Here is a 15,963-nt window from a genome sequence, read left to right as displayed (position 1 = left end):
ACAAAAGAGTAGGGAGAGAGTTTTTTTACTTTTCTCTTTTTAACGGAAGGGCCCACGCGTGAGTGGCACAAACTAATGAGTTTCAATTTTACCCGATTGCTGGTTGCCGCTACCAGGGGCATTTTGGACAAAAATCACGGTCAATAGTCTTTGACTAGAAGGAATTGACACGAAATGGCATTCCTGTAAGGAGACCTAAACAATGAGAGGCAGATTTGAGCACAATTGAAAAATAGGGGTATATCTGAGTAGCATGTTTGAGTTAATGGCTGAAATACCAATTTCATTTTCCCACCCTAGGAGATGCTTTTTCCGGTGTATGCCACAGAGCTACTCATATTTCAAACAAATTACAATATTGTCACTTTTAAGACAGATTTCCACATAACTATAACATTGCCCTAAATAAAACCTCCTGCCAGCTTCGCACCAACGATAGAGAGAGCATCGTTGCAAGGAAGAGGGAGCACGAACCACCATATTGTAATATGTCGCGCTAGGGAGACACCTAGATGGAGAAAAGGGGGCCACAACCTCGTCTCTGTTGCGAAAACACCCAGGGGAACATTACCCCGACCCCTGAGGGTTGTTCATTCGCTGTCGAAGTCATTAGCTGCCTGCAACACCACCACCACATAGAGCCCGAAGAACAACACCATTACCTTGACAGTAACATGAAGTCAAGAGGATGTTCTAGGCAAACTACCCTAGTCCTCCATACAAAAGCATAATGAGCGATCCCATGTGCGGTTACATCTTCTTTTCATGCAGTGATTTGCTAGTATGCGGGTACGTGCACAACTTGTGCAAGGTTCAATTGATGGATGCAAATCTTGCTTCTTTCAAACACAATACTTTGCATGTCTGGCTTTATCGAGTCTACTGTTGCAACCGTTCTGTTTTGTATGTAAGACTTCACATATTTAGAATGAGTATCTTGCTTTACAGCCAGCTTAAAAAAGTTTCACCAAGAACTCCCAACTCTAGTTGATGAGATCAGTGCGCATGCCACAGATGCTCACAAATCTGGTTGTCAGTGCGTGTGTTGTGACTAGCTACACGCATGAAGGATAACAACATACACAAGTGAATTTTTCCTACATTGACACGTGACAATGATTCTAGAAATCAGTAGTGCAAATCCATAATATTGAACCATTTGACGGACCCTATCAACTGATCACGTTTTTGTTACCTTGAAATTCAAAAGTTTTAAACTCATACACCATATAATAATATAGATATAAATAATCACCCTATTAGAAAAAAAAAACTCATCATACTTCACAGACGAGACTCGGTATTCTACAGGGTGTAGAATAACATGAGCAATTTCAAACGAATCACTTTCGCATATTGAAGAAAATCGCAAGATCTTCAGCGATGCAGTCTAGGTTATGTACGCCTATGATTCTGCTGTGCCCCATCCTCCCTTGTTGTAGAAAAATATATGAAAACATAAAGTGTTATGGTATTCAAATGGGCTAAACCCACAATTAGTGGCCAAAATATGTGAAATGTGGCAAAATTTAGCTGTTCGTCCTAGTTGCTCGTCTTCTCGAGCTCCGCTTCCAGAAAAACCCCAGGACGACGGCTCTCAACGACCTAGAACCCTCTCCTTCCCCTCCCCCTCCCCCTCCCCCTCTCCGTCTCTTTCCGAGCAGCGACCGGAAGCGCACACGCCCGCCGGTGCACCCATCAAGGAGAGCCTCCACAACGTCGCCGCCCGTCGGGATGGAGGCCGCGGCGGCGGCGGCCTCCGACGAAACCCTAGCCGCTGTCTTCGCCCAGCTCAAGCCCCACACAATCGCCCTCCTCGACGTCCTCCGCAGCCGCTCCCCCGCCTCCAATTCCGCCGCCGCCTCCTCCCTCCGCGCCATGGCCGCCTTCCTCCGCTCCGTCCCTGCCCCCGCCTTGCAGCCCTGCTTCGAGTACGTATACGCCCGCTCCTCTTCCCCCGTACGCCCCGCTGCTTGAGGAAAACATGCTCTCCTTATATTGTGTGCGCGTGTCTTTGATTTGTGATCTAATCTTGGTGCCCTGTCCTTTTATCTAGCTATACGGCGTTTCCATTGCTCATGCTCCTAGATGCAGCGGTGCAGTGCAGGAAGGAAGGCAAGGCAGCAGGGCAGGGTGTCGGGGAGCTCGACATCACGGATGCCATCGCCGAAGGTGGGCTCGCTTGCCTTGAGTTGCTCCTCACCAAGTGCCGCCTCACCTCGCTCAATCAGGTGATTAATTCCGCTAAGCCATGATTCTGCAGTGTAGTCTAGTCTCTAGCAACCTAACTAGAACCTGTTAAGTAGCTGCTTACTAGAACTTGATTATGGAAATTTATTTTTCAACTACTAACTATAGCCATATGGTACAAAGCATCTCCACACTTTTAAGCGCACATTGGGTAGATCATGTGGGTTATTTTCTGTTGGTGAATCTACCAAGTTTTTCACACATGTTATATAGTTTTGTTTGGCATGCTAGATGGTCGCGTTGCTGAAAAAGTTGACATCTGGGGCAATACTCTCACCTACGGAGGCTTCTGAAGAATTCCGCCTAGGCATTGTAAGATGCTTCAGAGCCATGATTCTGCAGCTGCAATCATGCTCGGATAAGTCCTGTTCGTGTAATCAAGCAACTGTATTACCTACGACCCCAATCATTCTAAGTTCGGAAATTGGTAGTGTGGTTCATCCAAAGCATTCTGCAAAACCAGAGGAGTGCTTGCTTGCATTCCTCCGATCGGAAAATGCTTCACCTGCTGTCGGACATTGGCTTTCACTTCTTCTACAGGTATAGTGTTTATTCCTGAACATATGTATGGACACACTTCTTTTTGCCGTTACTTTTCATTTTGTTTATATAGTGCCTTTGCCACCCAGTTATTCTTTATTTTCCCACAAAAACTATTCTATTATTTGTGCACCCATGTTCTTTTAGATGTAATAACCATGTGTTAGTAAGATGGAACTAATTTGGTTCATTTCATATGGAAGTCATCAGAGTTTGAGGCATCAAGAGGACACCGTGGCAGCGCAGGTGTTAGAAAGGAATCATTGCTCGCATTGCGCGTTCTTATTGCCAAGGTGAGATGTTCTGTGTGACAGCAGTGCCTTGCTAGATGAGATGCTTCTACTATCTTCAGTCAAAAATTCCTAATCGTTTATTAACTAAACCTCTGCCTTGCTAGTATTTAACCCCCCTCCCCTCCCCTCCAAAAAAGACCTGCGACGAAAACATTATTTCATAAAAAGATAAAATTACAAGAAATGAGGCAATGTTGTTAGCTGTCGCATTGACATATTACTCTGGGTAATGATTTTTACTCATTTGAAGCAAAAAGGAATGGGATACACAAGACATACTTAAATATCCTAGATTTAAATACCGAGCGGCCAGCGGTACTCTGATTGCAACAGTAAAAGTTGGTGTCATCTTTACGTTTGGCATATCTGTATCTTTCCTGTAGGCATGATTCCTCTTTGCGTAGAAGCATGGTTGGATCGTTTTTAATTATTTTGAGCGTGGCTTCTGGTGAGATTTTTCTTAATTATGTTCACAATTTAGTAAAAGTTGTCTTTCTTGTTTAGGTAGGTTCTGCTGATGCACTTGCCTTTTTCCTTCCTGGTATCGTCAGTCGTCTTGGAAAGCTTCTCTACACATCTAAGACAATGATTAGCGGTGCTGCTGGGAGTGCTTTGAGCATTGAGCAAGCCATTCTTGGATTGACTGAGGCTTTGATGATAGTCCTATGTGACAAGGAAAATTTCAGTGCACTTGATATTCCTAGTGACAGTAGTTCTGCCCAATGTTCTGGTGGCAGTGGTTCTAGTGACCATGTATTGCAGAAGCTTCGCCAGTTGCCAACCAAAACGTTTTCTGAACAGACAGGCAATTCTGAAACTACAGAAGACACTACCTCTGATATCAGTAATAACTCTGCTGATAGAAGAGCACTGCATGTAAAACGCACAAGAAAATGGCTCAAGGAAACAGCAACTAATGTTGGCAAATTGTTTACAGAGACATTTCCACATGTATATTTACCTCCCTCCCCACTGCACGTTATTTTATAAATTAGCATCCTTCTAAGTTATTTTAATACCGTATCCTTCTTGCAGCTTTGAAGGGGAGCCTTGGCGCAGTGGTAAAGCTGCTGCCTTGTGACCATGAGGTCATGGGTTCAAGTCCTGGAAACAGCCTCTTACAGAAATGTAGGGAAAGGCTGCGTACTATAGACCCAAAGTGGTCGGACCCTTCCCTGGACCCTGCGCAAGCGGGAGCTACATGCACCAGGTTGCCCTTTATCCTTCTTGCAGCTTTCTGTTCACTCATCTGAGAAAGTAAGGAGGTCGGTGGTTATTGGTGTAAGGGGGCTGTTGTCTAGTTGCAGCCTCACATTAATGAGAAGCAAGATGTTACTTGTGGTAAGTTTGTAAATTCTTATTTTTTGACTTGTGGAAAGCATAAGAAAATGTTAGCTATGCAGTTATGCTCACATGGTCTACAACTTTGCCATCAATATGCAGCATGTCTTTTATGCTTTGAAATTCATTCACTATGCATTCATACTTTTGGCCCAGCCACCCTGCAAAAAGGAAAGAGGATCTTTCGCTCAGCCAGCATCTCCACATACTTGCCTGGAAGCTCTGTTAACTTCTAACTCCACATCGTTAATTGCAGGAGTGCTTATGTGTTCTAGCATGTGATGATGCGGCAACTGTGTCTGAGGCTGCACAAGATTCTCTTGATTATCTTTTCATGAAGGGTCAACATTTTCTATCAGGAAATGAGGTTTCTGATATATTTACCAGGTTTGTGTTATTTTTGATTGAAACAACACAGTTTACATGTGAGGAAGTTCTCAACTTTTTTGCATGTAAGACAGGTTGCTTGAAAAGTTACCGCAAGTGGTACTTGGAAGCGAGGAGATCACTGCCCTTTCTCATGCCAGGAAACTGTTGGCTCTAACTTTCTATGCCGGCCCTCAGTTTCTGATGAATCACCTTCATCGCTCTCCTGTAAGTAACTTACAATTCCTTTCTTTAGATCAACAACTCTTCAGTTGACTTTTGACTTGATTTTTATTGCACTGGCAGGTTGTTGCTGCTCGCTTCTTCGATTGTTTGGGTTTATGCATTAGTCATAGCTCACAGTTTTCTGGTTCCATGGACAAGCTGATTGTATCAAAGCCACTATCTGTTGGATATCTGTATTCAGTTGCTGAGTTAAAGAATGGAGCCTATGTTAATGATACAAGTCACAGTTCTCACTCTCAGTATGCAACGTCTTCATCTGCAGGCCCAAAAATATCTGTTATTGGGGACAATGGTTTGCCAAATGCAATAAATGGTACAGTTGAATATGAGCTCCCCCATGTACCTTCATGGTTTGTTCATGCAAGTAGCCAGAGGCTATACTCCGCTCTGGCAGGAATCATAAGGCTGGTTGGTCTTTCAACAGTTTCAGGTAAGTTGTCAACTACTTTGAATGCTTGCCATACTTATGATTTAGGAGCTGTCGTGTTTGTTGCCTTTTACAGCGATGCAATTTATTACACTGAAATTTTTGACCTGTTATGTTTTGTTGCTTGTGATGATGACAGGGCAAGGAACCAGTGCATCTTTATCTGTTTTTGTTGATATTCTACTCAATCAGTTCCGGAGGTTAAGCACTGAGCTGCGCGCTGAAGACACTCACAGATATGGTGTGCAGAGGTGGTACATGAAGAGTGATTCTGGACAAAAACTGCGCCAGGCAAGCTCTGCTGTTTGCATGCTCAATGAGCTCATATATGGTCTGTCAGATCAGTCTCTCTCTGTGTGTTTGCAATTATTCAACAAGAGTTCAGCACAAGTGGTAAGGGTACCTGGTCAAAATGACCACTTAACTTCAAGTGGTCTACATAGCGGAGTAAGAGAAGTTTGGAAGATAAGTGAGCGAATGGACACTGAAGACGATATTATTCACTGTATTGGTAGTATACTACATGAGTATATGTCTCCGGAAGTGTGGGATCTTCCAACAGAACAGAACTCTGAGCTATGCCTAGCAGAACTTAATGTTCCAATGCATTTCTTCCGTGATACAACTGCACTACAACAAGTAATTATGCATTGCTGCAATTCTTCAATAGTTTTTTAAAGTATTTTTTTTCTTGTTCCAGTTTTAACTGTATTTCAACTTTTGTTCTTCTCCATCAGGTAATGCTTGACGGGATTGGGGTCTTTGGTATTATTCTTCATCAAGATTTTGCACAGAGTGGGTTTATGCACTCTTCACTTTATCTTCTACTCCGGAAACTTATCAGCTCAAGTGCGCAAATTAGAATTGCGTCAGATGCTGTCTTAAGAACACTTGCTGCCGCTGGTGGTTACTCTACGGTAATTGATGATGACCTTAGTTCATGCAAAATTCTTTTACTGTCATCATCGGAATTACCGCTTATGTTTTTCTTCCTGTGCAGGTTGGCCAATTCGTTGTGGCAAATGCAGATTACATTGTTGACTCTCTTTGCAGACAATTGCGCCATCTAGACCTCAACCCCCACGTCCCTGATATTCTCGCTTCCATGCTGTGTTACATTGGTGCTTCTCGTGACATTTTACCATTTTTGGAAGAACCGGTATGATAGGGATGGTTACGAATCTTCCCCATTTCATTTTTTTACATGGTTAAGTGCTTTTGTACCCTCATATAACAAGCTGCCTTGTAAAGCATCAGTTGCCAATTAGTCAAACCAATTACACTTTATGGCTTCCGAAGTTTGAGCACTTATCCTTCTGAGATCACTTCCCTTTTTGATTATACAAAGAGGATATGATGATGCATGGGGAAGTAAAGAACAAATGATGCCCTTTGATCAAAACAAAACATGATTATTTTTGAAGTTTTGAAGCCAGTTTCATATGTTAACTTTTATTGCAATACATGTAATATTTACAGATGCGGGCAGTTTCTTCAGAGCTGGAGGTTCTTGGTAGGCATGATCATCCCCATCTAACTGTTCCATTTCTGAAGGTATTATGATATACAATTACGAAATTTGATATCATGTGATGGCCGCTCGACAGTTCTACTAAATGGGCATTCGCTTATAGCACGTGTGCATGGTGCTGGCTGGGATTTCAAATTTCAGCTACTGGTTTTACCATTTTAACTATCATGTGCTATTGGCAGGTTTTATTGTATACTATCTGTTAAGGCTGTTCATCAACGGTTTTCAAAACCCGTTCAAACAGTGCAGGGCAGTGCATGCAGTTGATGGTGTCTTTTGGCACTGGCCTGGTTTTGTGCATTGTTTTGACCCAACGGGTCAATGAACAGACATAGGCACATAGCTTTCGCGCCTTGTCTTATATCTTGGATGAGGGTTTGATAGTCTACCTACGGTTTGTGCCATGTTGATTATTGAGCATGCAAGTTAAGAGTGCAGTGACAATAGTACATAGATACATTATCTGTTCTGATTGGCCTACCATCTGATTTGTTAGGAGGTCATCGTGGTTCAATGGTCAAATAAAGTGTGGTACAAAGCGACTAGTAGTGCTATTTTGTCTGTATTAGCATCCAAGTGGTGAAATTAGTTGGAAAACGACATCTCTATGTTTTTCTTCTTCTGATAAAATATATGCACATGTGTTTGAACTGGTGAAGTCTACACATTTTGTACAGAACTCTGTACAATTAAAGCCCAATTGTTGATTTGTCTCTGATTCTCTTGTATTAATGTTGTGCTCATTGGTTCAGAATTCTGGACCACCTACGTGTTATTCGTCTCTTTCTCTGGTCATGTTTTGCTTGTGCACTAATACATGTTTCACTGAGCAAGTTCTTCCTTTCTTTCTTTTTTGGGTTTCTCTAGGCAGTCTTTGAGATCGCCAAGGCATGTACTCATGAGTCTATTAGCTTACCAGATGAGGTGCAATCATTTTCTGTGAAGGTCAGATCAGAGCATCAAGCAGTCGAAAGTTTGATAGAGAAGAGAAGAGAAACCAGCGTAATGCCTGGTAATGCTTGACAGGACCCAATTTTGTTTTTCTACAGCAGTTAGTTTGGATCGTAGCACCATCATGTTCCCCAGAAAATATGGTTTAGAGTTCATTTATTCATGAAGTCTTATTCACATAGTTGCTTTCTCATAACCTGTTTTGATTGCATCAGGTACAATGGATGTTGATGCCCAGCCTGATTTTCTGAGCTTGGAATATTGGGAGGATTTACTTTGCAATCTAAATGATATGAGAAAATACAGGAGAATAGTTGCATCTCTTGCTGGGTCTTGCTTATCAGCTGCCACCCCACTTCTCTCCTCAACCAAGGAAGCAGCATGCCTTGTGGCCCTAGACATCGTGGAGGTATTTCTTTCTGTCTGCTAATTATGCAACAGTGCATTGTGATAAGCGCAAGTTCTGATCCCATTTCATAGGATATTTCACTTGCCGGGTCATTTATAGGTTTCTTTATTTTACCTGCTTTGCTGGCCATTATGTTTTGGCAATAGCTTTTGGCCATCTTTTGGCATCCTTCATACTGGTCTTCTGTTTGGTACAATAACTTGAGCTAGCTCTTGTCTATTCTGTATCTCGAGGAATGCAAATTGTACAGTATAAAACCAGGGAGGTTTCCTATAATGTGTTTGTGTACTTGTATGTCGCATATGGCTGTTTTCATTTCCTTTCAGGTTAATCGTACTAACTAACCTATTACATCACCCCATTTAACAGCTTTAGCAAACCTGATACCTTGCTTTACTTGGCAGCATAGCTCTTAGATGTCATTCTGTTGTGACTTAATGTTGAATAAAGTAAAATTTCAGCCATTCATTGACAAACAAGGGTTGCTTCATCCTGACAATTAAGTTCTCTGGCATTTCTTGTCACAGTAAAATTGTACTTTGCCATCTACAGAATGCTGTTGTATCTATTGCCAAGGTTGAGGATGCATATAAGTGTGAAAATGAAACCAAAGCTGTTATCAAGGAGGCAGTCCAGCAATTGTCCTTGGATGAACTTCTTGATGATATGGACACTGCTGAAGATGTTGACGAGAATAGACTACTCCCAGCTATGAACAAACTATGGCCATACCTGGTTATCTGTCTTAAGAACAAGATCTCAATGGTGCAGTTTCTTCACATCTGATATTTTTGCATCGCGTAAATTACTGTTCTCTTGGTACTTGCTTCTTTGGTTTTCTAGAATAAATGCTTACATGAAATGTTTACTTTTTAGCTTCCTAAATTAATATCACACTTCAGTGGTAATATTTCATTTCTCACCATCATGATACATGAAATGTTTACTTTTTAGCTTCCTAAATTATATCACACTTCAGTGGTAATATTTCACTTCTCACCATCATGAAATCATGGTGTAGAAGGGGAGCCTTGGCGCAGTGGTAAAGCTGCTGCCTTGTGACCATGAGGTCATGGGTTCAAGTCCTGGAAACAGCCTCTTACAGAAAATGTAGGGAAAGGCTGCGTACAATAGACCCAAAGTGGTTGGACTCTTCCCCGGACCCTGCGCAAGCAGGAGCTACATGCACCGGGCTGCCCTTTTTTATGAAATCATGGTGTACTTCAATACTCAATGACCCACATATTCTGCTGACTAGAATCAGATATAGCGCGTTGTGGTTGCCCTGTGTCACATCTAAGTTCAGCATCTTCTTTTACCATTTGCGTTCTTAGATCCAAAGGGCTTCCTACAGCTACTTTGGAATCCAAATATTAAGTGTGAATATGATCAAACCCAAATTACTTCCAATATTGCACATGTTACTTGTCCTCATCCAGTAACCTCTCCTCTCAAGTGACAGCTACTCTTTTTGTATCCTGTTTGATGACCTGCCTTATTTTGGTTGGCCCATCTATAATCCCGCTCCTCTATGAGATCAACTTTGCTTCTGAAGTAGAACTGACCACAACTATATTCTGAAGAACATGTGCCACCAGATTTTTTATCTGTGCTCCAGAGGATATGTGTTGATTCTTAATGCAGATGAATAGTTCATATTATTTACATACGTGAACAATATGCCCTGAACATCACCCCAGTTCAATGAATGATGTTGCACTTGCACCCATTACACTCTTGATTTTCATACTAGTACGTTACCTCTTTTTTTGCCTTCATTGAATGCTAGATTCATCTACAATTTGGTAGTCATGGAGCATATGCTCTCCAACTGACCAAGACATAAAATTCCAATTCACTGCATGAAATAATATGCAATATTGGTTTTGTACGTTTAGTACCTAGTACAGAATTTGTTGGCTTGGATATGGAATCTCTGATCACCTACTTAGATTTCAAATTTACTTTTGGCATGGTAATGTTGAGTCTATGAGTTGCTAGACTGGATAATTTTCAGTTACCTGTTTCTCTGTTTCCAGTCTTACTGTAAAATATGTGAGTTCTATATGATACCTACTCTCACCGGAATAAGGTTTTTGCAGCCTATTGTCAGAAGATGCACACAAGTTTTAGGCAGAACCATTCAAATATCTGGTGGTAATTTTTTTGTACGCCGGTTTCATAAGGATGGATATATTATTTGGAGGTTGCTGGCCTTGTCTCCATTCCGACGGAAAACACTGTCATCGATGGATGAAAAAGCAATTATTTTACCATATAGGAATACCTCACTTACCTCAGAGGAACCTATGGCTGAGATATCCAGCCAAAAGATTCAGATTGCAGTCTTGGACATGATCACTGAAATATCTTCCCACAAAAGGAGTGCTATTGCATTGGAAAGTGTGTTGAAGAAGATCTGTGGCCTTGTGGTAGGGATTGCTTATAGTGGTTTGATAGGTCTGCGAGAAGCTGCTATGAGGGCATTGACTGGACTTGCCTGTATGGATGATGACCTCGTGTGGCTTCTTCTGGCAGATGTGTATCATTCACTGAACCAAAGGGATATGCCCTTGCCACCTATTCAAGATCTGGTGGAGTTATGTGATCTTTTGCCCCCTCCAATGTCCTCAAGAGAGTACCTCTTTGTGCAGTATGGTGGTGAGGGTGTTAGATATGATATAGATCCTTCATCTGTGCATGAGGTGTTCAAAAGGATGCAGGACACAGTTTTCAAATGATAGCAGGCAAACCACAAAGCTTTGTCAGTTGGATTCTTGTCTTGTGCTGTTGGCGCATTTATATATTTGAAAGGTCTGCCATGTATCCTAGGTGTGTTGAATCCATGGTGCGTTATCTACGCATTGGAGAGGACATTGTGTCTCACTCTCATGCTGAGGTTAGTCATGAAAGTTCTCTTCGCCACTAACAGAGGTTCACCCTTTTCTCTCTGTAATTGCATGCAAATAAATGTTTCTTAAATGATTAAATTTGGAAAGCACCTGGTTGAACAAGAGAACAGAGAATATCAAAGGTAACACTCACTATGTGTCTTGGCACTATGGGAACTGTTACTTGATAAATCAGGGGAGAACTTCTGTAACTAAAATGAAGTATTATGGAAACGGTTTAAGAGCTAGATGTGTTTCCACTCGAATTTGGAGTCACAGATTGGTGCTTAGTGAAATACTTCCATCGCTACTTCAAAACATCTTATACTTATGCTGCTGGACTGCTGGCACTTGTGGTTTCTTGCTAAACATTAACACATCAATAGGAAGAATACACCTAAAAAATGTTTGGAGAAAGAGGATATATTTATATAACACAGCTCCATGCTATTTTCCCCATATCTGAATGGTACCCCTTAAGGTTAGTTAGTCACAGGCATGCACATCACAAGGTTAACTATTTATTTCGACAGCACGTTCATCATGTTGGAGATGGTATGCTTTCTACTCCCTCCGTCCCAAAATTCTTGTCTTAGATTTATCTAGATACGGATGTATCTAGCACTAAAACGTGAATAGATACATCCGTATGTAGACAAATCTAAGACAAAATTTTTGGGACGGAGGGAGTGTAATTGAATCTACAGTGTTGATGTTATGTTTTCCGGTGGTCTAGACATGAACAACAGAAATGAATTATGGATGGCCACTTCCCTCTCACAGTATATGCGTTTGAGCCGGTGCATCTGTACGTGATGGGTAACCTATGTTTTTAATGCAGAAACCATGTTGATGAAGAGTGAACTCAACTACAAGGAAACTTTCATGTTGTGTAAGCAGACGAAAAATGTGATCCGAGTTAGGTGTGCGATGTGGGCTGCCGTTTTTGTATCTTCAAGTCAACCGATAAAATGGAGGCAACCACTTGCGACTTAGAATTGTTGTACCATAACAACAGTACAAGGCGACGCCATTTTCGTCCACAGTTTTTTTCACAGGGAAATGCCTCTGTAATTATGTTGTCTACTAGAGAGAAAAGGTGGAGATTACAGGCTTCTGTTTTTTTTAGAATGTTCTCTAGGAGATGGTTATATCTGCCTGATACACATCTTATTTGCTGAGAAGCGTTGTGTTGCTGCCATATTCCCAGTTCTGCATTTGAAGCCTGACAGGTGTCAGTTAATGTAGATGTGCTGCCATTTTCCCAGTTCTGTATTTGAAGCGTGACAGGTCTCAGTTGTTAATGTAGATGTACCTTAAGCAAGCTCTCATACGGAAGGAACAGTTGATCGCTTTAGTTTGATTCCCTTGCATTTTTGTATAAAATTCTGATTCCAAGCAGGCCACAGCCTCCAGTCCAGATTTATGTGAAATATATCTAGCGATGCAAATTTGTGAACCTCAGGTACCCTCCCATATTCCTTAGTTAATCAAATGAACTAAAGTTTAAAAAATCATGTCTTCTGAAAATTCAGTTTGATTGAACTAAAGAGGATCAGAGGGTATCCTGTTTGAACCCAGACTCAGAAGCAATAACTGAATCCAGAGTTATCTGGCATGCAATCCATGTCATGGTGCTCAGGTAATTTTGGTTTAGTTGGCTGAGCTAGGGAGCAGAAAATACTCTTACGATAAAGTATCGTGCACATTCCTTTTTAATAACACAAAAAATGTACACTACGTAGTTACCAAGGAGCAGAAAGCGTATGGAGACTCCATACCGACAATATTTAGTTGATTCTGCCAGACTCAAAACCACCAGAAAATTGTGTATCAAAGAGGGAGAAGAATGCTCCGTTGTAGGCTTGCAGCTGTGGTTTTCAACCTTGCAGATATGAATAATGACACCTATTACACATGTACAGTTAATCTAGTAAAGGGCTCCCCTCTTTGGCAAGAATAAACACGCCACCTCCATCGCCTTTTGAAATCCTCAAGTCTTTGTCCAGGTAGGTTGTCAAAAGCCACGACTTGGCCTTGTTGTCTCCGGGAATCGGTACCTTGAGGGGTGGCTGCCCAGATATGGACCCTGCAATGCTAGCAAATGCTCGCTGCAAAGGCTCCAGCAGCTCCTTAACAGGCCCCAGGCTGAACTTCTGCCCGAATATGGCGATCTGTTCAGGTAGATTTACTGATGATGATATCTCAGGAGGCTGGAAGCTCCCCTCTTTGAATTGGACCTTCATGAGAACAAGTAATGTGTCAGTTTGGCATATCTATGTTATCAAGGACGGCTTACATACATGGTAAAGGGCAACTTGTATTCTTGTAACTGATGAAACATCCAAGTCTTTTAGTAACCATGATGTGCACCTCAAACATTTGGTACAAGAGATTTGCTTATCAAGTTATCATCCTATGTACACCGTAACTAGGAGAATGACAGGTAGGCGGCAATACTGGTATCAAATGCGTCTGTTGAATGCTTGAGTTGAAGGCTTGCAGCCATGCTAGATTATATATCTCAGTCTAGCGCAACACAAAGGGGTCTCTCCCTAATTTGCTAATTTGCATCCCATATTTCTTAAAAATAGCAAGTAGATGTAACTAGCGAAATGGTTTGACGAAGGGGCTACAGACTATCTGGATTTCATAATACAAAGTGTTTTAAAATAACATTGATGAGAAGCAAATGTAACTAGCGAAATGATTTAATGATACAAAATGTTCTATTTGTAATTGAAGAAGCAAATTAACTGTTCCACATGACATGTCTGGAAAGCTGAAATAACCAATGCAGTATAAACTGAGACTAGCATAAAATTGACGAGAAGCAGGTCTGTACCTCTATCCTTGATGGAGTTTGGACTTCAAAAGAAGCAGTTGCGCTAAATGAAAACGAAGCAAATGGAGTCGAAATAGTTGAAGCATTAATTATCGTCATGCTTCTCGAGTCAATTTCTTGGGATATCTTATCAACTCTGGTGAATGGTGTTGCCCCGGCAAGCAGAATCGGTAGAAGCTCAGAATATGCTGTATACCTGAAAGTTGACGACCATGCACAATTAAGTAGGTACAAGTACAAGTAACTGACTGGACCCCCTCAGTGCTAATGAGAATTCTAAGAGGGGGGAAATTGGTCGTCTGCTTTGGCAGAGCAAGAGCATTATAAGAAGTTGACTGCTTAAACAGTTTGGCCTCCTTTGGCTTATAGGATTTTTGTAGGAATCGTATAGGATAGGGTTTTTAAAGAAAAAAAATCCTTTGGAGCTCTTTGGTTTGCAGGAATGGATTCATTCCTATGCAGGATAGGAACCAATCCTTCACATTTCAAAGAAAAGTGACATTATCCTAGACTCAATGGAAAATTTTCTACCTATGCTTCAAATGACATCTCTTTCCCTATATGAATTGGGATACATGTCTATCTCACTTCCTATGATTTTCCTATTCCTATGACATTCCTATCCTATTAACCAAAGGAGCCCTCAACTTAGAACACCCTTTGGTCAGAAGAACAACGGCAACAGCACGCAATCATTCTGAGTGGCTAAAATTCAAATAAAGCATTCCACTGACGTATCGAACTGACGATCGAAGTAGTGAGTACTAGCAAGTATTGATTGAGAGCAAGAAGTGGGAAGGCTCACAGGAGTATCCAGTTTCCGTCGAGCTCTGGCGCCTGGACGGGCGCGGGCGTGGGATTGGAAGCCTCGAGCTGGGCCACGAGCTCCACGACCTCCCCCCTGACCTCCGAGGACGTCTTAAGGCCCAGGCCGGAGCCGTACACCGTGTCCACCAAGCACCGCTTCAGCTCCTCCCTCCCCTCGTTCTCCTTCGTAACCGGAGCCTCCTTCGCCTTGGGCGGCGTCGGCGTGGGCTCCCCGCCCCACTCGTCGTCGTTGGTAGGGGTGTCGGCGCCGGAGGGCTGCTCAGGCTCGGCCACCCCCGGCTCGCCCCACTCATCGGTGACGCCAGGGCGCGAGTTACCCGGCGCGGAAGCGGGCGGCTCGCGGCCCCACTCGTCGTCGTCGACTGTAGGGTCGGGGATCTCGGCATCGAGTGGGCTGCCTCCCGCGGCGGTTCGTACGGGGAGGCGGAGGCGGCGCGGCCGCCTGACTCGGAGGCCACCGACGCGGAGACGTGCGGCGGCGGCGGGGTTGGGGGAGAGGAGTAGGAGGGACGCGTGGGAAGCGTGGCAGGAGGCGAAGAGGGGAGCCATGGATGAATGAATGAATGATTCCACTCCTCTTCTGTTGGCCTCTAGTCACTTGTGTGGGCGGGCGGGGAGGGGAGAGCCCAAGCAGCGATTTTCTTTCTTTTACGAAATCACCGCAGGAAAACCCTTAAAAATCGAGCTGTTTTTCTATTTGGTTTTTTCTCCCTGAAATTCGCACGTAGTGTGCGTATCATATATTACTCCTATATAAAGAACGGCGTGGTATCCACCTTTCTAGGCTCATCGAGGGCGAAGAGTGCCTCCTAGCCGTCTGTTGCCCGTTGGCTTGGGGAGAAGGCTCTCGGGGCGGGGCAAAGGATGGTGGAGTATTCGCCTTCCTAGGCTCGTCGAGGGGGAAGAGAGCCTCCTAGCCGTCCATTGCCGGTTGGCTTGCGACAGGAGGCTCTTGGGGGCGAGGCGAGCCGTCCAATCAACCGGACAACTCAATGACGGGTGGACCCTTGGCGTACGAATTGGTACAGTCGGCGCGCGTCCATGA

The 15,963-nt window shown here is 43.0% G+C and overlaps 2 protein-coding genes across 7 annotated transcripts; one reads left to right on the top strand and one right to left on the bottom strand.

The window, feature by feature from the left end:
- Positions 1-1,613: 1,613 nt before the first annotated feature.
- Positions 1,614-12,612, top strand: LOC123125919 (uncharacterized). Of its 6 annotated transcripts, none has more exons than XM_044546361.1 (18): positions 1,616-1,931; positions 2,057-2,231; positions 2,482-2,790; positions 2,994-3,083; positions 3,588-4,034; positions 4,317-4,424; positions 4,681-4,811; positions 4,886-5,018; positions 5,097-5,466; positions 5,603-6,102; positions 6,201-6,380; positions 6,464-6,622; positions 6,943-7,017; positions 7,862-8,006; positions 8,161-8,354; positions 8,907-9,119; positions 10,457-11,253; positions 12,087-12,612. In XM_044546361.1, the coding sequence occupies exons 1-17, from the start codon at positions 1,735-1,737 to the stop codon at positions 11,093-11,095; spliced, it is 4,065 nt and encodes a 1,354-aa protein (XP_044402296.1). In that variant the 5' UTR covers positions 1,616-1,734; the 3' UTR covers positions 11,096-11,253; positions 12,087-12,612. The 6 variants fall into 6 exon arrangements, with proteins under 6 accessions (XP_044402327.1, XP_044402322.1, XP_044402296.1 ...); XM_044546367.1 differs by having other exon boundaries at positions 1,638-1,931; positions 2,095-2,231; XM_044546375.1 differs by having other exon boundaries at positions 1,638-1,931; positions 2,095-2,231; positions 2,464-2,790.
- Positions 12,613-12,931: 319 nt separating this feature from the next.
- Positions 12,932-15,504, bottom strand: LOC123125963 (probable plastid-lipid-associated protein 3, chloroplastic). The gene is made up of 3 exons (XM_044546399.1): positions 14,896-15,504; positions 14,091-14,286; positions 12,932-13,485 (listed from the first exon to the last, which is right to left on the bottom strand). The coding sequence occupies exons 1-3, from the start codon at positions 15,465-15,467 to the stop codon at positions 13,171-13,173; spliced, it is 1,083 nt and encodes a 360-aa protein (XP_044402334.1). The 5' UTR covers positions 15,468-15,504; the 3' UTR covers positions 12,932-13,170.
- Between the last annotated feature and the right edge of the window lie 459 nt (positions 15,505-15,963).

The sequence above is a fragment of the Triticum aestivum genome, chromosome 1B (assembly GCF_018294505.1).
Source record: "Triticum aestivum cultivar Chinese Spring chromosome 1B, IWGSC CS RefSeq v2.1, whole genome shotgun sequence".
NCBI classification, from domain to species: Eukaryota; Viridiplantae; Streptophyta; class Magnoliopsida; order Poales; family Poaceae; genus Triticum; species Triticum aestivum.
The sequence above is the reverse complement of the archived record's forward strand: the minus strand, read 5'-3'. Positions and strand labels throughout refer to the sequence as shown.